This window comes from Xiphias gladius, chromosome 18, assembly GCF_016859285.1.
Source record: "Xiphias gladius isolate SHS-SW01 ecotype Sanya breed wild chromosome 18, ASM1685928v1, whole genome shotgun sequence".
Classification (NCBI taxonomy): domain Eukaryota; kingdom Metazoa; phylum Chordata; class Actinopteri; order Istiophoriformes; family Xiphiidae; genus Xiphias; species Xiphias gladius.
The window spans coordinates 4,592,355-4,615,053 of record NC_053417.1 but is presented as its reverse complement, the minus strand read 5'-3'; the positions used below and the strand labels follow the sequence as shown (position 1 = coordinate 4,615,053).

The window sequence follows — 22,699 nt, the reverse complement described above, 5'->3', positions numbered from 1 at the left end:
CTTGCATCAACAGTACCAGTTGCCTATTTGTAGGCGAGAATTTCATAAACAAGCTTCTTTATGTGTGGAGCATCACTGAAGTGGTCGTGCTGTCATTGTGTAAGGTTACTACTGTAGCTGCACAAAGCTACATTAAAATTAGCAGATTTATTCATATGCAAACAAATTTACCCACGTCCTGCTGTACATGAGGGTGACAGTAAGCTTAACAGAGGGTAAATGAGCACCTAGAAACTAAATTATACATAAATAACTAAGTAAATGAAAGCAGAAATGAAAAACCAACTGAAACCAATGGATGATCTGAAGACAGGAAGACAAACATACAAATACAGAAGTTACATAAGGGCGTCTTACGGACACACTCCAGCAGCTGGGAGTAGCTGTCGTAAGGGAAGAGAGGAGGCTCGAGGCCCCTGAAGTAAAGTTTCAACACGCCGGCCACAGAGTCCAGGTCACACTCACTGTCTGAGAGAGGATCCTCTCCTACAGAGAGTTAAAACAGTCATGAACTGTGTGATGAATGTACCATTGTACCAAAACCGGCTTATGTACTCTTTTCCGTGCAGATAACAAGTCGTATGGTTACATGCATTTATCGACAGTGAAGCTGCCAAAAAAGGACAGGGCATTGCTGTCAGATGTAAAATTATGATCCTTGAATGTTAAATAATTGGAACTTTATAGTTTAGTTGATTACAAGCAAGATAATTGGATTATTATTATAGCCCTAGTCATCCATAACAATCTTATATTACTTATTCCTTTTCTTTAAACTGACTAATCAATATCTTTTAAAGCAATGGATCAAATGACTACCTGTATATGATAGGGTTTGCTCAAGGCCAGAGAATTATCACTTGACCCTCAGCTCTACTGAGCTCTCAGCTCATCGTTTCAGTTTTCCAACCCGCAACATTATTGTTTTGGTCTACTCTCACAGCTCTCGTAGTTTCATTTTTGGCTGCAGCAAATTGATATCTGCAGGTTTAAAGTCGTGAATAATATATTATTCACTTTGATAAGTAATTAGTTACACTATTTGTGATCTTTTGTGTTTCACCCTGGCTTCACTAGGCCGGTAAGTGTAAACCTCAGGCCACATAACTAAAAGAAGTAACTGAAAATAACTATCGAGTATAGATCTTTCTTTTTAGTTTCATTTTAAAATTACGCCACCCAACATTTTCTCACAAATCGTGAATTGTAAATTTGCTTGTACGAAGGTCCCTCTGTAATTCAGCTGTAGACATGTCTCTGTTCACCTGCCGAGTTAAGAGTTTCACTTGAAAGGTGTAACCCTCTCACATGCCCATTTTTGTGGATGCGCCCTGACAATTCAGTAGGCATTGGTAGTGCAGTGACAAGGACGTGGTCCCTCACTGGCTTCCCACCACCTAATTCTGTTCACTGGACCAAGCTAAAGGTACTACTATTACTACTAGGACCTCTTACAATTATAAAAAGTGGATGATAGAATTCCGAGTTTGTGAAGATTTATTAACTCATTCAGATGAGCTTTCTCTCATATATTTGAAAATCCCAACAAGGTTTGAAGGTCCTCTTTTGACTAACATGAATACATTAAAGTGGATAAAGTTGGTAAAATATGTAAGACATGTAAACACCTACAGTATGTGTTAAATCCAAAATATATATTTTTTATTTTCCTGTTCTACATCAGAGGAAAAAGTGATACAATTTCAGTAGCTTCACTCTTTTCTGTAGGATAAACACTGTTATAAGATGAAGTCATCACTTACCTCTCTCAAATGCATCTCTGATGAGGTTAACCTCCCTCTGTGACCCAGGAACTCTGAATATTCCTTCATGGTGGAGGCCTGACACACACACACACACACACACACACACACACACACACACACACACACACACACACACACACACACACACACACACACACACACACACACATTCATATTATACTAAATGTTCATAGATGCCTCATACATATACACAAACGTGTATATGTATGAACAAACAACTTCCACCTACTCATTCTCTGTGTCCAAAGCTCTCTCAGCATGGATTAGTGCTATATCATGAAAACTGACTTACCGTGAAGGTTTATGAAACGGATGCAGCTTTCAACCACCACAGGAATCTGCTGCCCAGAGCTCTGGAGAAGACAGATGATTAGACAGATGAGTTTTAGTGACAGAAGGAGAGTGGTGGTGTTGATAGAGATGTAAACAAAGAGGAGGACAAGGTTGACATAGGAACTAACCACCATTACAGGGAGAAAAAATGTGTAAAGGAACATAGTATATGAGGAAAACAGCAAAGAAACTGAAGAAGGGTTTTGCGGTTGATGCAAGGTGCAGTTAAAATGCTTATTGTCACTGGCAGGGCTGGACTGAGGTGCTCAATTCTGTTTATTGGAAGTTTTGTTTAAATTGAGGTGTTCTTGAACATTTCCAGGAAAAGGTTCAAAGACATTATTATGTAATTATGCACTATAAAAAAATAGATTTGTATAACATTCTGGTGGAAAAATACTGCCCTGGTCACTTTTGGAAGCAGCCCTCCGGCCTGCTTGCAGTATATTAGCAGTCACAGATGAGCTCAGTACCTGTGTCCGAGACATTCTCCTTCTTCTTCTGCACCAAGCCAAGCACAGCGGAGTAGAGACAGAGAAAAAGCAGAGATTAGAAAAGGGAGAGTGAGAAATAAGGGGAATAAAGATTTAGAAGCAGTGGTAAGAGGAACACAGAAGCACAAACACGCACACACTCAGTAGAGGAGTCGAGAGAGGAGGCAGCAAAGAGGCCAGGGCATTTTAATCCCTTTCACAAGGGAGGAAGAGATAAAAGGAGGGAATGGACTGAAAGGAGAGAACGCCAGCAATAAGCTATAAGCATGACCATACACATGAAAGCAGTACACTGGGGAGGATGGAGTGTTAGTCTGTGCTGCAAGAACCCCCCCCCCCCTTAGTTCTGCATCAGTGTGGCAGGATTCTCTAAATAATTTCCTTTGGAGGGTTGAACAGCAGTGCAGCACAGTGCAGCAAGCAAATAAAAAGGAGGTTAAAACAAGGCTCTTTTTCCAAGGTGTGGTTTTTGTTTGCATTTGTGTGTGTATGAGTGTTACCTGTATGTAGGAGAGTATGTCTGTGGTGAAGAGTGTGTGGCAGAATTGGGAAACAGGTCTGGACTTCCGAACACGCACTGACCGAGCACATTGCATTCTGGGAAATATAATAAATAAAATGCATGATGCCATTTTACATGTTGGTATTAATACTCAAGATCTAAAGATACTTGCTAACTGCTATGATCAGCTACACTTTAAGTATCTCCACCCTCCAATCTCAAAATGTCCTTTTGGTTGAAATTTGGTCAATCTCTTTCCTCTCCTCCTTGTCCTCTCTGCTCTCTCCATGTCTCTATGCCTCTCTCAGTCATACTCTCTTTATTCTCGGCTGTGTAAATACATTGTTTACCTGGAAGGGTCACTGTCGACGGCCTCAGCTGGAAGAAAGAGAAATCAAGTGGGAGAGTGAGGTTTGGTTTAGGGTCCTGGTGCAAAGAATGTCCAGCAGTATTAAATGGAAACTCCATCGATTTAGCACATCCGACTCTGTGTTCAGGTCTTTGGGAGTACCATTGAACATGTGACTCCAGAGGGAGCTGTGTGAAGTGTGACAAATTAATGTCCTCCAGTGACTCTGTAGCCCACTCCTCATCTCTGCTTGAGGCTAGTGGCTCAAGGCTACTTTAGCCATTACTAGCATAACACACCTGAATCTTTGACTGAACTGTTGGCAGTCGAGTTGCATCGTGGGTAATGTAGGCGCCTGGTTTTGACAGGGAAGATGAATAAGTGGAAATAAAAAAGACGATATCTCTGATTCAGCTGTATTGATTTTATCCTTTTTTATTAACAGTACATTGTGAGCTCAACAATGTTATAGGAGAGCAATGCTAAATCGGTGGAGTGCTCTTTTAAACTTCTAAAATTTTGCAGTAGTCAGAGTTACCAGAGGCATCACTTGTAAAACTGCACTAATGTTTCACAGATTGAACCGGTGGCAACATTAGAAGAAGTGGCCCTACACATCATCTAACACTGTACTGTATGCATACCTTTCTGTATGGCATCTTGTAGAAGGTCATGTTTGGCTTGAAGTTTGGAGGTCAGAGAACTGCTGGTGAGGAACTCCTTCACTTTCTAAGATAAAAAAAAAAAACATGTATATGTGTATTAAGTTAATCAGTAACAACTGAATCCTTGTCAGGGTAGAAGAGCTCCTGAAACATCATTTAGACCATTCAAATTCTCCCCAGGAAACCCAGAACAATGACACTAACAAACTACTGCTTAAAGCATAATTAATGATTAATTATAATCGGTTAAAGAAAATGCAGTTCTATAAACTAAATCATGCACATCATTTCAGAAATGGACAGCACTGATTGGCCAATTATCTGTTTTGATAAACAGCCTGATTTACATCAGTCTAACAAAAGCATTGATCAGGCCTCTGCATCAACTCACTGTCAAATAGTAAGTCTCTGTCTCCTGCTGATTGGCTCGACGCTTGGCAAGGGTAAGTTTTGGGGCGGTACTTCCTCCAGGGGGCTCATGTGATAGGCTGCTGGGCATGTCGGGGGAGGGGTTACAGTCGCTGTCACACATACTGTCCAGCAGGGCTGTGAGTGTGGCTTTAAGTGTTTTACTGATCTGAGAAAGGTAAACAAATGTTGATTTGTAAATTCAGGTAAATCACTTCTTATTATCATTTTGATATTTTTTGAAAGCAATTTTCTTTAAGGTTCATATTGTAAGCACATTGTCACACACTCACTCACTGTCTGAGTTACTGATGAACAGACGGATGGGGACAGACAGACAGATCATTATGAAAACAGGTAATGGTAATACTTAGCTAACCTCCTCGGTTTCCAAGGTAACGGCAGCGAGTCGGGACTGAAGCTGCTGGAACCTGGTCTCCAGCTCGTACCTCACCTGGCTCTCCGCACTCACCTCACACACCTGAAATGCACAAACAATATACAGAATGATAGAACACTATGAAGGATCTTCACATTCAAACCAATGAGATATTATTCGAAGGGGGAAAGGCATGTTTTATTTGATGGGAGGGGCAGAGAGTGGGATTCTTCAAAATTCTGTAATGCTTTCAGTGGCAGGAGGGCACAGTGAAAACATTTTTTTCTTCATTTAAGTCTACTTTAAATAAATAATGAGCAAATAAATGTAAAATAAGCAACAGGGTTGTCACAGATACCTTTCACTTTGTCAAAAACCTATTGCTGACGCTGTTTGGCAGGGTAGAGTTCATAGTTGCAGAGGAAAGAGAGCACTTCAGGTGCACTCCAACATTCTCCCACTGATCCAAAGTAAAGCTAACCACAGTCCACAGGGTCTGCATTCAATCTCCTCCCATATAGAAGTAAAAGGGTTGACATTTAAATAAGGACTGTGCACGCTCTCTGAAATATGGACGAAATTGACTGTTTGCTAAACACCAGCCCTCAGTTGTGGCCATGCCTGTCAAGCTTGCCAGTCTACCACAGCAAACTAGAGCCCGACCGCTTCACAGTGAGTTGCTAACTAGTTTGTGTATATATATATATATATATATATATATATATATATATATATATATATATATATATATATATATATATATATATATATTTACAAACAGTGGCAGATATACCACTCAAAATGCATAGTAATTACTAAATGGGTCTTTGATTTCCTACAGAAGTATGAAAAAGCAGGACTCTCCTTTCTCCTTTCCAGCTGATGACAGTCCATTCTGTCGCCTGAAATACTGACGGTATCTGATTTTATTAGCTGTAGCTGGTTAGCTAATTAATGCTAACCTTGAGTGGGTTAAAAACTCTGTCTCAAGCTCATTATTCACTCCTTTTAAACTGAGAACCCTGTAAAAAGGGGTCTGACGTGTACACATGATGGCAACTTTGGTATGATATAATACCAAAGTTGTCACCAGATGCTTATTATAGAAAAACTTGGTCAAGCAACATAGACATACAATTTTTTACTTAATTGTTAGTATCTTCAAAGGGTATATTCCATTTTAATGAGAAATTTGAGGAGGAAGGCTAGCCGATAAGTTTGGGAGATGTAGCGCTATCTTGGGTAAAGACTTTGGCTACCACCTAGTACGCTAGTTACCTGGACATGCTAATGTTAGCAGTTTAAAGCAGACAAACACACTGTTTAATCCATTCCTTACTTCCTTTGCTCTTGTGTTTTTGATTTTAGAAAGACGATAAAAAAGACATCACCCTGCAAACTCTTCAGAAACTGAGTATCGCTCTTGCCACAGCCCCATGCACATAGCTTCAGCACGAGGAGAAGAGATAAACAAAACAAACAAACAAACCAGCAAACCAGACAACAGGTAAACACAGACAAATATGTTGCCACCAGCTTGTGAAATTATCAGTTATGCAGTTGGTACATAATAAACCAAATGGTTTCAATGTTGCCTCTTTGACTAAACAATGATTGCTAAGCTGAACAATGGGTGCTTACCTGTGAATGTAGCAAAAAGTTACATGCACAGAAACCATACACATCTTCCAGAGTTACAGTGATTTCACCTGGTCTCCCTCATGTGGGTGGTAGTTGAATCTGAATGGAAGGCAGAAGGCGGCGTCGTGTTGCTGTAGCAATGCATCTCTGTCTCCACCCTGGTCCAGGGATGTCACAGCTCCCTCCAGCTGCTTAAGCCCCGTCTCCTCTGTCTTCTGGATGCGCCACCTACTGGCCAGGTAGCATCTCATCACCCTCTCCACAGACAGATGGAAACCGAGGTCGCAACACTGCCAAGGGGGAAGGAGGGAGAGAAAAGAGAATGAGAAGGATGGAAGGAGGGAGTTAGGACAGAAAAAGAAAGGAGGAAATGAGGATGAAAGGGAGGACAGAGAGAAAGACAAGAAGGGATGCAGAGTGCAGGTAATGATGGTAGAGGAGAGGAAAAAAGAAGAGGGAAAGCAAAGAAAGAATAGAAAAACATTGTGGTGGTTGTGGTGAGGGAGAAAAGAAAGGTAGGAGAGAATCGGCCTTTATTTTTTGAAAAGGACTGCTTCAGAAATTAGTACTATTCTACTCTTCCTCCACATAAAATCCCAGGTTTCCTTCAGAAAATAACAGGACTGGCACAAAAAGGTATCTCAAAACCACTCAACCCTTTCATAAACACACAGACAGTGACACAACTCAAATTGCATGTTTCTTACGTCGATGAGGGTGCTCACGTCCTGCAGGTAGTATTTCTGCATTGTAGCAGCTGCTATGCTAAATTCAGTCATTACATTACTTGTCCTCTACCAACTGGGTCTCTCTCTCCCACTGCACGCACACCTCTGCACGCACACACACACACACAGACACACACACCGCACACACACACACACACACACACACACACACACACACACACACACACACACACACACACACACACACACACACACACACACACACACACACACACACACACACACACACACACACACACACACACACACACACACAAGTAAGAGAAGATATCACACTGTGGTTATGAACACAAAACAATATGTTGATAAAAGAGAACACATTATGCAGTCATTGGCCCATGAACATAACACGCACCGTCTCACTGAAAAACATATATATAAAGGAGGTATGCTTTACCAGAATTTTGAAGTTTATACACCTAAACACACAAAACAGCAAGAACAGGAAATGCAAGAACAGGAAATGGTTGGTTGCTCTGTGGAAAACCTTCTTCAAGACTTCCTGTCACCTGTTCTCTCTTTCTCTCTCAGACACAAACACACACTCACCTTCTCCATTAATCTCTCCATCTTCTTGACGGAACTCCGCCTCTGCCCCCCTGATTGGCCGGGGCCAAGCTCAGCTGACTTGCCAGTCTGTCTCTCCTCCAACCGCTCAGCTTCCTTCAGCTTCCCCTCAGCTATCAGACAGTCTGTGTGGTACTGGTTATATGTCTTCAGAGCCTTCATCGGCACACAAGTCACATAACACAAATTCCACATTAGCATTGCCAGTGCATTAATACAATTTTTTTGCATAGCTACATGTAGGACAATAAAATAGTGTGCTCACTGTCTGGAGTTCAGTGGTGACCTTAAGCAACTCATCCTGCATCTGGATTCCAACTTCTTTGCTCTGAAATTTATAAAAGTGGATTGTTAGCCAAAAACATTGTACACTTTTTGTTCATTTACTTTCTAATTTGCTGACAGTTAGATTAGAAGATTTATACCAATCTAATGTTTGTATGCTAAATATGAAGCTACTTTACTGCTAGCAGGTGTTAACTTAGCTTAGTTCCAGCACTTAACGTCCCTTAAAGCCATAAGGTTATGTTTTTACATTTAAGTTTTTGTAGGAATTAAATAAACAAGATAAAATGTATTAACAAAGGGACTTTGGAGGTGATGGTAGGTGCCTTTTTTTTTTTTTTTGGACAGAGCCAGGCTAGCTGTCTCCAGTTTTTATGCTCGGCTAAGCTAACCACCTACTGACTCTTGTACAAACATCAATTTTCTCAACCAAAGCTAGGCAAGAAAAGTAATGCATCACTTTGCATTTGTGTTGTTCAGCTGCCTTTCAAGAAAGATTTCGGGTTGGAAAAATAATATTTCATTTTTATTCTAATTTTGCCATTATCACTTGCATTGCTATTTTGAACAATTGCACAGCACTGCTTTGATGGTAGGAATATGGCATAACATATTCGGTGTAGTGTCAACAGTGATTTTAGAGAAGCTAAAAGGGTCTTGCTCCTCATGGCATCAAGCCAAACAACACCTCTTAGCTTCTCTGAAAACTATAGTGGCTTAATTTAAATTCTGCTCACTTTTCATCTCTGAGAAGGTACAGAGTGTGTGTCTGACAACCAGTAATTTGAGCAAGATGAGTCTGTGTACTATAAAATGAATGAGACTTCAGGTGCCACTGTGGTACCAAGACAGATAACAGGACAAATACATGACGAGGGATTAAAATGAAGAGTTTCATTTTGTTCAGTATGTGTCAACTTAAAGAGCTTATTTGGTGAGTCTGTTCGTCTTTCAAGTTTGACAACTAACAACTGGAGTCATTTGAGTGTTGTGCTATATTAAAAAATGAATCCGGCAACACCGAACAAAAATCCATCCTTATGAATTTATGCATTCATAAAATTCATAAAGGCTTATTTTTTCTTACAGGAGAGAGAACTGAGAGAGTGGAATGATTTTGATATTAGTGTGGTGATCTGCTTATTCTGCTCTGCTCCAAATACTGACAGTCTATGGAAAACCCCTGGAAATTTAAAAACACAAGACTTCAATATGTCAGAAAAGGACTTATTAGAGAACAAATTGTTTTATTCCAACTTCATTTTCAGGTCGGGCCATCGTTTATATTGGCAATGATAATTTTTTTTTTCTAGTTTATCTAGAAAACAGCAACCCTGTCAGACACACCTGTACATATACACAAAACTAAATAAAGTATATACAGTAGTTCAAAGTTTAACCTTGAGCTAGCTCTGCTGCCATTTACAATGAACAGTTTTGCACCATTCTCCTTCGTTTTCACACTGAGTCCGATAATATTCTGCTTAAAACTGCATAACAGTTCTGCCACATCTATATATCTGAACACTGAACACAGTCAGTATAATGTTAGAATAGCTGAGAGGAATGATAGGAGGATAGCCTACAAAATAAAAATGTAAAAATGCAAAAACAAGATGAATAAGTATATATATACATACATTTTACACGCTTACTATATACACACTTAACTACTTGGTCTGGTGGGTGAACTTCTTTGTCTTGTACTGTGTGTTTCCGGTGTGTTTGTTTCTGCAGTATGTGTCCTTACACAAATCATCCTCCACTCACCCGTTTGTGCAGACGGTGTGTATCCTCTGTGCTGTGTGCCAGTCTCTGTGTGAGCGTGTTGCAGCAGGTGTCACCCAAAGCTGCATGTTCCCGGCTCTCCAGACGAGTCTGAGTAAGCAAAACAGACCAGACCTGACACACAGACTGGCCCCACTGTTCCTTCCTAGAGGAAGAAAAGACAGACGTCCTCATTGAAATATAGCAAACTAAAAAACTTTAGAATCACCTGAGAAAGAGGAAAGACACAAATGTGCACTCACATACCGTACACACACTTACTTCTTAGTCTTGTGGGTGAATCTCTCGGTGAGTTTGTCGAGGGCGCGCGCATATTCGGCCTCAATGTCACCTCGACGCCGGAGAAACTCGGAGAGGTCTGAGAGCTGCTGCTGTTTTACCTCCACCTGAGAATCTAAGATCTTTATCTGGTCTGTCAGCTGGGCCCGCAGGTCTGACACACACAGAGTGCCAGAGATAGACAGGGCGATAGACATAGAGAGGAAATGGAAGACAGTCACTTAAGTAAATAAATGTTTCTAAGCCAGGACACACACTGGCATGCAAACACAGAGAGTGACATGAGAACACACATACACACAAAACAAGCTTTGATTTTCCAGATTCTTCTTTTTTCCCCTATTTACAATGAGGGTCTTCGCCCCATGCATACTTACTCATCCAAGAAATAAAATAGTTACCCGATCTATAAACTGTGCCAGTAAAAAAGATTAATACATTTTTCTAGTGAAGATATACTACCTTTGAATACTTGAATTAACTGGAGGAGAGTCTGGAATACTGTTAAACTTTCCTCCAGAAACACTGATCATCATTTGGTGCATTATAAATACATTCAAAGAGAATATTCTACTCCTCTGATTTTATACCAAATCAAGATGTTGGCATCTCTGCAGAGCGAATTATGGTCCAATGGTTGTATTAAGATATATTATCACACTGTTTGGGAAAGCCAAGAAGTCTCTGTTTCGGAAAGTGGTCAGCATAGGTATAGATAATGTTGTAGGTAACAGTATTCCTCGTTTCTCCACTGTTCTACTATTAAAGGATGATTCTCTGCTTAATTTATCATTGTATCATAATAAAAAGTGTATCTTAGAGCATAAAACTGCTTGGTGTTCCCTTTAAGAGCCCTCATATGTTGTCTCCAGTTGGTAACTTTCATAGTTGGATATTATTTATTCAGAAAAGAGAAATCTACGAGCATGTAAGTGCATGCACGTGTGTATTTGTATGCATTCACTGTACTGTAGAGCAGTCCTACAGTAACAGTCCTACAGTAGTAATCCCGGAAGAGATTTTGTCTTCTGTCTTTACTATATGTGTATTTCATGTCTTTATGTGTCCTGTTGCATGTTAACTAATATGAACAAAATTTTAAAAAATCTATATCACACCTGCTAGTGCCTGCAGGTGTGATATGCATACTGGACACAGTGTACAGTATGGAGACGTACAGTGTCTGTTCAAAGTATACGCATGAAACTAATCGTGCTTCTGGAAGTATTACATGCAGACACAACGAGTTTAACTCCCATGGCTCTCTGACGAACAGTTCATTCACACAATAATTCACCTGGTAAGAACAGATCCAATTAGAGAATATGCAACAACGTTTTTTCTAATCACACATTTCATCTGAATAATCTCCCTTTCTACAAGATTTAATAAAACGCTGTCCATGCTTTCATTTGGGGGTGTGATTGATTGAGTTTAAAAGAGTAATTTGACAGCAGTGTATGGATCATTACCCACAGATCCATTGTAACAACCCAATATAACATTATAAAACCACAGATCCTTGTATGCAAACACAACTAAACCAGTAGTAATGTTGCCCGGTGCTGCACTTTGAAAATTTGATTTGACAAGACTATCACAAACATCATTCTCTCAGAATACACCACCTTGGCTTTGCTCTCTCACCTCTCTCTTTCTTATCTTTTCTTACCCATTCTCAGCTCTCATTTTTTTTCTCCCTTGCTTACACCCCAAACCCACTCTGCCAACTCCCTCTTTCCCCTCTTTACTCTTTTTCTCTGTCTCTGTCTGAGTACACAGCCCTGGGCTGACTGGATGTGAGGAGACAGCATCACTAATACTGACTATAAATACACCCTCGTAGTACAGTACAGAGAGCCAGCCAGCCACAGCACGCACGCTCTAAAATACAGCACATAACACACAAACAACCACACACACACACACACACACACACACACACGTACGCATGCACGCACACAGCTGTTGTCATGTCTTGTAATGCCATGCATGGATTGCCATCACGCTCCAAACAAAGGTGATTTTATCAGTTCTTGACAATGTAGGAAATTTTGAGTACGTACAGTATACGTATGCACGAATGCATTCAGAGAGAGGATATGGCTTGATGACTGCACAAAGCAACTGCACACATTCATGCATGAACGCACATGTGCTGTCTTACATGCACTCATGCATGCAAATAAGTGCACATGCACAAACAGAGGTGTGATAAAGGGCACAGATGTACACAGACAAGTACACAACCCACACAGACACACATATATACAGAGTGACTTACCTTTCATCTGTGATTCATACTCGGCCAGACTCCCCTTCTCCCTCCTCAGCTTTCCATGTGATGTCATCATCTTTGACACCTTGACCCTCGTCTGTCACTGAGACCTTTCTTCCTGAACCCTGATTCCTCTCGTATCCTTTAGTCTCCCCTCCTCAAACCTTTCAACTGCACGGGCCTGCTCTGGCTCTGTAGTCTGTGACCTTTCACCCCGACCCCTTGGCCTTGCTGTTCTACAGCTGTATGCACCGCATCAGCATCAGTGTTGATCGGCTGCACTCGGCAGGGATGTCAGTCGGTTCGATGCGTCCATGGAATCCCCTGGGTTTCTGGTATGAATGCTGATCCATAGGTGAACAGGCCTGAGCAGCAGACAGTGGGAAAATAGAGCGAAGAGGAGATAACTGTAAGAGAAGAGTTGGATGACAAGAGGACAACAGGGGGCAAGAAGGGCAGATGTATTGAGACCAGAATCAGAGGATGAAAGAGTCAGAGAAAGAGGACAAATGAGGCCAGTGTGTGACAAGACAGAACGGGGTAGTGACACCAGATAGGGAGATTTAATAGGAGAAGGGACAGCGAGATGGGGATAGAGCACAGAATGGACAGTAAGAGGGCAGAGTGATGGGGATGTGAGAGAAGAAGGACGAAGGCTGGGGGATGGGAAGATGAGAGGTGATGAGTAATAGCAGTAATGAAGGACATTCGGCGCCTTGAGGTCAGGGTTCGGGGATGTCTATGAAGGTAATGGTCAAATACACAAAAAAATGTCTCAATGATTTCTTCCAACATACTGTACCAAGCTTTAACAAGCTTTCTAAAGGAAAAAGGTCAAAGATGCGAATCTAGAGTCACGGTAGGATGTAGTAAATACTGTTTGGAGACCCATAACAAAAAAGCCTGTGATCTGCTTTAACAATTTCTTTTTTTTTCAGTTTCTTTTTTACAGTGGGGAAGACAAAAGAGCTGTCTGAGAGCATCAGAGATGCTATTATCAAAAAACAGCAATTCCAAAGGCTATAAGGCAATCACCAAAATTCATGTTTCAACAGTTCATAATGTTGTCCAGAAGTTTCACAGTCATAAAATTGTTAAGACGCTTCCAGGACGTGGTGCCAAGAAGGAACTCAATGAGAGAAGTCTGTGAAGGTTGATGTGGATTGTGGAAAAAACACCATGCAGGACATCTAAAGAGCTTCAGGCTGGAGAAATCTGCAGTGGAGGTTTCATCCCGTTACATATGCCGCACACTAAACCAAGTAAAGCTCCATGGGTGAAGGCCAAGGAGGACACCAGTGTTGAAAGAAAAGCACAAAAAGGCAAGACTACGGTTTGCAAAAACTTTCTTAAATAAGCCATGGTCTTTCTTGGATAATGTTAACACTTAGCGGAGTTTCTATTACGCTGTTGGGCTGCTTTGCTGCCTCTGGTTCTGGAGGCACTGAATGTGTCAAAGGAAGGACGAAATCAGAAGATTACCATGGCATTTTAGAGCGAAATGTGTTACCCCGCGTCAGAAAACTAGGTTTGAGGCAAAGGACTTGGATCTTTCAGCAGGACAATGACCCAAAGCAGAAATCCAGCATGACAAAAGAATGGTGGAAAAGGAAAAGATGGACTGTTTTAAACTGGCCAGCAATGAGTCTTGACCTAAATCCCATTGAAACCCTTTGGAGAGAGCTGAAATCTGCCATTGTAAAAAATACTTATGCAAACTTAAAAGAGCTTGAATGCATAGCAATGTAAGAATGGCAGAAACTATCAGCAGACAGTTGTAAGAAGCTTCTAGATGGCCACAAGAAACCTTTAGAGGCTGTTATTGTTGCCAAAATTTCTGCAACCAAATATTAGTGAAGGGAGCCAATAATTGTGGCTGGGGTACATTTTTGTCTTTTAATTCTTTCACTTTTACGCAAGTTATGTTTTTTAAAATTTTCTTTTATTCAGTAACCTTGGACATTTTATTAAAATAATTTGATCATACAAAATTGGTTAATTTGAATTTAGTTCTGAAGATATTTTAAATTCTGTACTTAAAATTCAGAGGTGCCAATCATTTCAACCAGGACCGTACTATAGAGAATGATGGGATTTTAAGATAAAAAGCGTACCCTTCCAATGAGTTCTGTGTTCAGTCAGAGGCTGATTGGAACAAAAACAAAGGCACACTCCCACACCCACGGTCGGTGCGTCCATAGCTAGTTAGCTTACTGCTAATGTTTATACAGCTGGTACATTGGCTGTTTGTGGTGAATCAACATGGACCGCAAAAATGGTCCAGTGGTCAAATTCTCATAAACAGCGAGGCGAAAATTTGCTTTGCTCTCTGTCTGAACACACCAAAATGATTCAGCCATGACAGTTTCACACCTGTCCAAGCTTTGAAGGCAAAACTGTGAGTCCCATAACTTCGTCTATTGAAAAAATGAATTGGACATTTGCATTTGGAACCAGGGGCAAGGCCCAAGATAGCTCCTCCCATTCTATTGGGCTTTCTAATGGAAAGAATGCATGACACTTGGGGGCATCAAAAGGCACGGTTGTTTACCAGGTAAGGAAGGTGTACTGAAATGATAGGAAGTTTATGATCCAGCTCTTTTGGGATCCAGGATTTTGGGAATTACTAAAACTGGTGAATGTTGATGAAAGAGAAAGCCAACTTTTGAAGACTCTTTTGAAGAATGAAAATCAATTTCTGCACTGCTAGTACAGTAGAGGCGGAGAGCCCAGTTAGCACATGACTAAATGCTTACATCGCATTAAACATAGGCCTTTGCATGGATGTTTATTAGTCAGCGTAAACTTCACACAAACCATATCTTGCTTTTAACTTGCACACAGGTAGGCAAGCATGTGCGCACACGCCTACACAAACACACACGCACACACACACACACACACACACACACACACACACGTGTTGACCTTGGTCACTTTTGTGGACGTTACATAGATTTGCAGTCATTTCTTTGGGGGTTTACCCTAACCCTTACCATAACCAGTGACCCAAAAATCAGCTTTTTCCCAATTGGGGGCACAGCTTTTGTCGTTATTCTGAAATTTGTACCCAAAAAGTCACAAACAACACACACACACACACACACACACACACACACACACACACACACACACACACACACACACACACACACACACACACACAAACACACACACACACACACACACAGAGGCAACTTCACTTCCCACATCCTGTGTCAGTTTCTCAACAGGTCTCAGAACTGCTGCTTTCCTGCTTTCACTGGAAACACTGAACCTTATTCAGCTTTAAGCAATAATCTTGATTTGATTAAAACTCAAAACAGAAACTGAAGCAAATTGTGACTGAAAAAACACACTCACTGTTAGACTAACGTGATTTAATGTGGCCTAACCCATTAATTAACACGTGATCTGTCTGCTGGTTTAATGTGGTCTCTTATAATGTACAGGACTGTGGGAAGATGTAATATTGTTAATGCAGGTTTTTATTGTAGTTTTGAAAGCATGAGGGCATGGTTTCAGAGCACTATACTGTACATTCAGAAAATGGAAAAGAAAAAATAGAAATGGTCTGACATGTTGCATATCATACCCTTTTATCATAACTGAAGCCAATCACTCATGACTTAACATTTGCTCTTAGGCATGTGCTTTCATTTCCTCTTCCAAAGCTGTGTACTGGATGTAATCCAGACACACTTAAGTGACCATTTCAGACTGAACTAAAGACTAAATGGAAAAGTACAGTGAACAAATGCAGAGATTTCCGCAAATGAGACTGCGAGGGCCCAGAGACCTTGGGGAAGGATCCAGAGGCCTTCGATGGCATGCAACCTTAATCTGCACAGAAAGAGGCAAATGTAAATGATCTGAGAAAGAGAGAGGCGGGGTTGCAAGAGATTCAGCAAAATACAAAGGAAAAAAGAGAAACACAAAAAAGGGCAGCGAGGGCAGAGAGATGGAGGTTATCGGAGAACAGCGTTTCATACTTCAAGTCAAGGTCAATGAAAGGAGAAGGTCATATGATATACGTGGTGAATATAAAGTAGAATGAAGACTAGAGGGTACATGTGGTGCAGTGTGATAGATCGTTATTGCCACTAAGGGGATTTTCTGTTAATTTCTTCTGAAGAAAAAAATGAAGCACTAAGCTGAAGTAATACAGGATACAAGCGGGACATTGTCTTTGATGTATTAGCTGATACTATATGGGGATTTCCATACATTGCTGGAAGCCAACCACATTCTGGTAAATTGACCCTGTAACTGTGCAGAATGTTATTTTGTGTCACATTCCTTGCAGAAGACACGTAGGTGGGAACGGGACCCTCAGCAAGATAATCTCACATCCTGAAAAGTTGACTTTTGGGAAATATGAGGTTTCCGCTGAGCTGTAACAGCATGCACATTTGAAGTATCGTCTCTATCAGTGCAGTGTGATCACAGATAAGTACCGGATCCATGAGTGCATCAAACATGATTTTATGCTAATCTCTGCTGTCAGACGTGCTACAGCTGTATGTGCACTGCTGTGAACACAAGTCAGGTAGAGTCAGGTTGACTGATTGGAGAGGCTCTTGTAGAGAGAGACATGATTAGGAAAAGATGGAGCTTGTTGCAATTTATGCTGCAGGAGGAAGCATGTAGATAACCAGTTGGTGGAAGAGAACAGATCTCATTGGAAAGGTCTATTTTCCATAATGCAGAATACAAACTGGCTTTAAACAATGACACATTCAACAAGAGAAAAGCATTTGTGAATGATTCATACTATATGTGCACGACGTCACCTTACCAAGTGGGCTGTAGGTGTAGTATAATGGAATTAGCCAAATTAATCAACGGCAGACAGGACCTGTGCTGTCAAGTCACAGCTTACAGAAGCTTTTGTTCTACAGACCTCATCATGACTGGAAGGGGTTTCAGCAGGTGATTAAAATGTGTTTCAATTTATTGTAGAACAACAGCTGCTGGCCTCTGTCACATATTTTCTTTTTTTTATTATGATGTTATTTGGATGGATGTACAGTGTCTGGGTCTTTAGGCCCAGGTCCCTCCAGTCAAAGATCACTGATTCTACATATACAGGTCCGTTTACTTGTGATTAGAAGTAATACTCAGATTGATAAAATAGCTGTATAATGTTTTCTGTGGCTCTGGAGGGAGCCATCCATAGTCTAAAAAAATACCCAGATGATGTCAATATGGTTAGCTCCACTTGGGGTTGTAGGCTACCAATGTATAACTGAAAGCCTGCATTACAAACTGGTAGTGTGGAGTTAGAAAAACGTGGGTGTTTCGTAGGCGAAAGGGAGTGATGAAAGATGCTGTCAAGTTGCACCGTAGGCAATGTAGGATCCAGTGTTTTTGGAGAGTTTCCCCTTACTAGCAACTAAAAGTCAGGATACCTTGGTCTCAGCTGCAGCAGATTTTGATCATAATCTTTTGAGTATCCCAACTTTATGGAAGTGCAATACTATATTGTTGCATTAGCCCTTTAAAGCACGTTTATTAGTGCTGGCCCAAAATAAGCCAGCTAATCTTTTCCACTGGTTTTTTTTGTGTGCTCCATATGAATCAAGTTTACACTTGTAAATGCTACCTCCATGAAACAGCCATATCCTCATTCTCTAAAGTCTGACACTGAAAAAAAGCTTTCACCTTCTCCCGCCCACTTGCCTTTTATACGTTACCAAACTAACTGCAGGCCATAACTAGAGTTGCTGCCTCGTGGTTTGAAGTAATTCCCTCAAGGCTAAATGCAAAAACTTAGCATAACAGTAGATCAAGTAGTGAACAGTTATAAAGTCAGTGAACTGACTCAGTAATGTCAGGTATACAGCAATATCTATCTCAAGTTTGTTCACACTAGCTAGTATTAGCCATCATAAGCTACTGGTCACACCAGACCAAATAAGGGTGGGGCAGCAAAAACCCTGACTGTGCTGAAGTGAGTGATGTGGGTTGTATTCCTGACAAATTCAACTTTTGATTTGTAAGGGGAAGACAGTGTAATCTCTACTGTCAAATGTTACACAGCCTCGCTTTAAGACAAAATCTACAAAACCAATCAGATTTCAAGCCTGTACTTTCTCTTAGTACAGCATACTGCTGCAGCTGCTGAAGACGAAGCTTATCTTCTTTGAACCACTAGAAACGAGAGGACACGTCAGCTCATTTATTGGCTGCTAGATTGAAAAACAAATCTGAATGCAGCATGTACTGCCACCCTGACTGCCCCAGAACAGGTAGAGCACCCTCGTCCTGGCTGTGGCCCCAGGTTTCACTTGGAACATGTCATGAGATTTAGGGCGATGCAAGATTAGCTATGCAAAGTAGCAAAAACCAAATTCATCACATCACTGAGAGAGTTTGCTTCATGCCAGAGTCTCTCTACACTATTATACAGTATATCCTTCTCAACTACTGCTTGTGCAGCAGCTGCAATAGCAAACAGGAAACAGGTTCTCCGTAGAGAATGACTCTGTACCTCACAGAAAGTGAGGTACAGAGCAGCAGTTTAATCCTGGTTCTCATCACTGCCAAAACACACACCACAGGAACGACTACTTTAAAAGGTCACAGTGGAGAGTGGCACATAATGCGTCAAATTTTTAAAAAAAGTGTGGCCACCAATTACTGCACATAGGGCATACATTTGCAAAAGGCTGAAAATGAACGGCCTCTGGCAGTAGCATAGTAAGTATATTTTAAACACAGTATAAGATGCATTGCATATCCTGGCATGGTACCTAATTGCACCAGCACTGAGGGCGATTTAGCATCAGACAGGGTTGCCAAATAAAAGCCAAAGGGCACAGAAAACTCTCCACTGCTGTCTACATTTCTCAGGTCCTGTCATGGTTGACTTTTATGCGGAGGATTATTTACAGGTAATGTTTATGGAATGCATGCAGACAGTTGGGTACTGTGAGGGGTGAGAGGCTGTCAAGCTGCCCACATCCGCTCTTCAGGGTGTGCTGAGACCTTCACTTCTCCAACGGCATTTTCCTTGGGACTTTCTATGATAGAGCTAATTAGTGGTCAGTTTATGTTTGGCTCTACTGCCAATTTCCTGCCTAGTTTCTACTGTACCACAAGTCTCACTGTGAAAAATATAGTGATGGAAAGTAACTCAGTACATTTACTCAAATACTGTGCTTAACTAAAATTTTGAGGTAATTAACTAAAGTAATTCCATTTTATACCATTTAAAATTTCTACTCCCCTACATTTTGAAGAAATATATTGTAGCTTTTACTCCACTTACTATGTATAATATACAAAATATAATCAACAAATAAATAATTATGTATTATTGTAGATTTAGGTAGACAGCCGTAAAAGTTAAAAGTACCCCCACCTTTATCAGATGCAACATTACTTTGATGTTTTATGCATCAATAATTATAATACGGTAATATAATATATATTATTCAGAAATGGGTCATTCGGCATAATGCGTACTTTCACCTCAGGTACTTATGTTGTTTCTTATGTACTCTTACTTTTGAATCCATGACATTTACTTGTACTAGAGCATATCTACACAGCACTATTTCTACGTTTGCTTAAGTAAAAGATCGGAATCCTTCCACTGCTAGAAAAATGTTGCCAAGTAACTGTAAACATTGCTCATACTGTTTCATACTGGGAGGAGAAATGACATGTTCAAGTTCTTGTAATGCCACGTTTCCTCATGTGATGTTTGTTGCCCAGCACAGCTCACAGGTGAGCCACTGCCTGGGAAAGTGGATTAGATCAGAATCAGTATGACTTTAGACAAATGCACGTCCAGCAAATGCACTAAATGAAATAAACAGTTTGTCATATGCTCCTCACTGGTTACGAAGATATTTCTGCATCTTTTGGTTGTTTTTTTTTTTAATTGAAAGGTGTGAGTTAAACAACTGGTTTCTTAGTCTTTTGATGCAGTGAAGGCAAGATAGTAAGCCATCATGCTGTTTTAGGTCTGGGATTTGCGTCTTTGACCACAATGGACTTGCTTTTCTAAGGGCAACTTTTCAAAGTATAGTATTTTACATTAGCAGGCATTCAGTCATAATCTTAGCAAAACCATACTGTATGTTTAAGAAACTGTACCTGATACTTAAACTGGACTGCCTTCTAGGGTTAAGTAAACTTCAGCTCATCAAAAAAACAAAAACAAAGCTTGCCTACAAGAGCTTTCAACCTTACAATTTTTTAAAGCCAGGCTGCTCTGTTACATTACCATCACAATCTTTGTTGTGACACCACCAGCACAAAGGGGATGCTACTTTGCAGATGCCTCTGAAAAGGCTGTTTGAGCCATTTGATTCTCTTAGTCCTTTAATAACAGGATGTGAATTATCTGTCAATAGTGTAGGCGATAAGCAGAGGGGGGAATTGAGGTCCTTCTGCATTATCAGCAGAGAAGTGTGACTGAAAATCACCCCATATGGTCAATGGGCTGTAGCCGTGCTCCACACAATGGCCACATAAACACCTCACTATAATTACACAAGCACATACAGACGCGCACACAGAGCATCAACACTGAAAATGGTGCACACATATTACATAATTGATACCCCTAACAGTCAGTAGCCTACATCCATTTGTCCACTTAGAAAACCCCAAGTGAATACAGTGACCCTTTAAAACACTAAACTATATATAAACACACAGACATATTCACTTTAGTCACGCATGCACACAAGCATGCATGCACTCTTACACACACACACACACACACACACACACACACACACACACACACACACACACACACACACACACACACACACATATATTTACACACACAGGTTGTTATTGGATTCATGAGCAGCATGACAGCCGTACATACCTCACTTTGTGGTCCTCCGCTGTCTCTTTCTATCTGTTCCTCAGCTCTCCTTCTCTCTTCTCATCCCTCGTTCTCTCTATCACACACACAGAGCAGTGTGTTTGAATCTGACAGATTTCTCTCAGCTCAGTTCCCTCCTCCCCCCCCTCTCATTTCTCTTGCACACACTCAAAAACAGCCCTCCCTCCCTCCTTCTTCCCTCTCCTGCCAAATATGCCAAATAGCCTCCACTCTCGCGCTCTCTCACTGGCACCAGAGCTGCCTCTCTCCTCCCATTCCCTCCCTCTCTCCCTCTCTGCCTCGTGAAGCAGTGCGAAAGCCACAACCCAAGCCACGCCCCCCGCTCTCTCCTCTCTTCTGGGCGGCTATAAATACCGCTGCTACTATGAATATACCGTCTTTCTCCCTCAGCATCCCTCACTCCCGCTCTCTCCCTCCATCCATCCCTTGCCTGCACTGCCCTCCCTCCTTCCATCCCTCGCTCCATCCCCTTCTCTCTAGAAATGTTTTTTTTCTGATGACCTTGTATTATTCGCCCTCACAACACCATCGCATGACGGGAACCTTCCTCCTTACACACTCACGTGAGACCGTTTGCACGCATACACACATGCATGCTTCAAGGAGGCATATCCTCAAGCAGCCGTGTATACCCACAAACACAAGTAGACCCACAGACTCACATAAACACTACCACAGACAGCAGTGTTTTGTACTATCCGTCTACCGTGCTTCCTGTCTGTGGTGCCTCATAAGCTGCATTTTTCCTCCTGACAGCTGAGAAAAAAATGCTGACAGAGAGATACGTATCGATAGCAGATCACATTGTACTTTGCAAATGAATTCTACTTGCATCACTAATTGTATTAACACCTGCTCGAGCACGGGTCAATCTGTATGTAGTTATGGTTGACGGATGTACCTCTCCTTGTAAAATGCAATAAGTTTAAGAAATGTACTGTATTATAAAGCTGAATAAAAGCTGATTGAAAATGTACATTTTGTATCTAATTTATGAAACACCGAAGTTGATTTATCACGCTGAAAGCACTGTAGTAAACCTGCAGCATGATTAATGGATCAAGGATAAACTCAGTGTTTTGTTGTATTCTCTCAGCCTTTTTTTTCTTCACTGTACATTAATACATACAATACATTCAGCGTATCAGGTTGATTCACCTGCAAAAAACAAAACAAAACAAAACAATGGATAGATTCACTTAATACACTTACAGTACAGTAGGTATCTTAGACATTAGGCAGCACAGTGTCTCTGCTCTTGCTCACTGCGAGCAATACTGTCTGGGAATGAGGTTACTAACATCTGGTGCAGGCGTGCTATGT

The 22,699-nt window shown here is 41.0% G+C and overlaps 1 protein-coding gene across 1 annotated transcript in view; it reads right to left on the bottom strand.

Annotated features, from left to right (window-relative positions):
- arhgap4b (Rho GTPase activating protein 4b) overlaps positions 1 to 21,510 on the bottom strand; it is a 31,484-nt gene extending 9,974 nt beyond the window's left edge. Inside the window, exons 1-16 of the mRNA XM_040152945.1 lie at positions 21,356 to 21,510; positions 12,511 to 12,869; positions 10,209 to 10,380; positions 9,930 to 10,092; positions 8,140 to 8,202; positions 7,807 to 8,030; positions 7,266 to 7,344; positions 6,627 to 6,848; positions 4,918 to 5,019; positions 4,522 to 4,707; positions 4,110 to 4,194; positions 3,467 to 3,494; positions 3,115 to 3,211; positions 2,080 to 2,140; positions 1,764 to 1,841; positions 358 to 486 (exon numbers count right to left, since the gene is read on the bottom strand). Of these exons, the coding sequence (XP_040008879.1) occupies positions 358 to 486; positions 1,764 to 1,841; positions 2,080 to 2,140; positions 3,115 to 3,211; positions 3,467 to 3,494; positions 4,110 to 4,194; positions 4,522 to 4,707; positions 4,918 to 5,019; positions 6,627 to 6,848; positions 7,266 to 7,344; positions 7,807 to 8,030; positions 8,140 to 8,202; positions 9,930 to 10,092; positions 10,209 to 10,380; positions 12,511 to 12,580 (1,759 nt within the window). The 5' untranslated portion in view covers positions 12,581 to 12,869; positions 21,356 to 21,510. The remainder of the gene's footprint in view (positions 1 to 357; positions 487 to 1,763; positions 1,842 to 2,079; positions 2,141 to 3,114; positions 3,212 to 3,466; positions 3,495 to 4,109; positions 4,195 to 4,521; positions 4,708 to 4,917; positions 5,020 to 6,626; positions 6,849 to 7,265; positions 7,345 to 7,806; positions 8,031 to 8,139; positions 8,203 to 9,929; positions 10,093 to 10,208; positions 10,381 to 12,510; positions 12,870 to 21,355) is intronic.
- Positions 21,511 to 22,699: the final 1,189 nt, after the last annotated feature.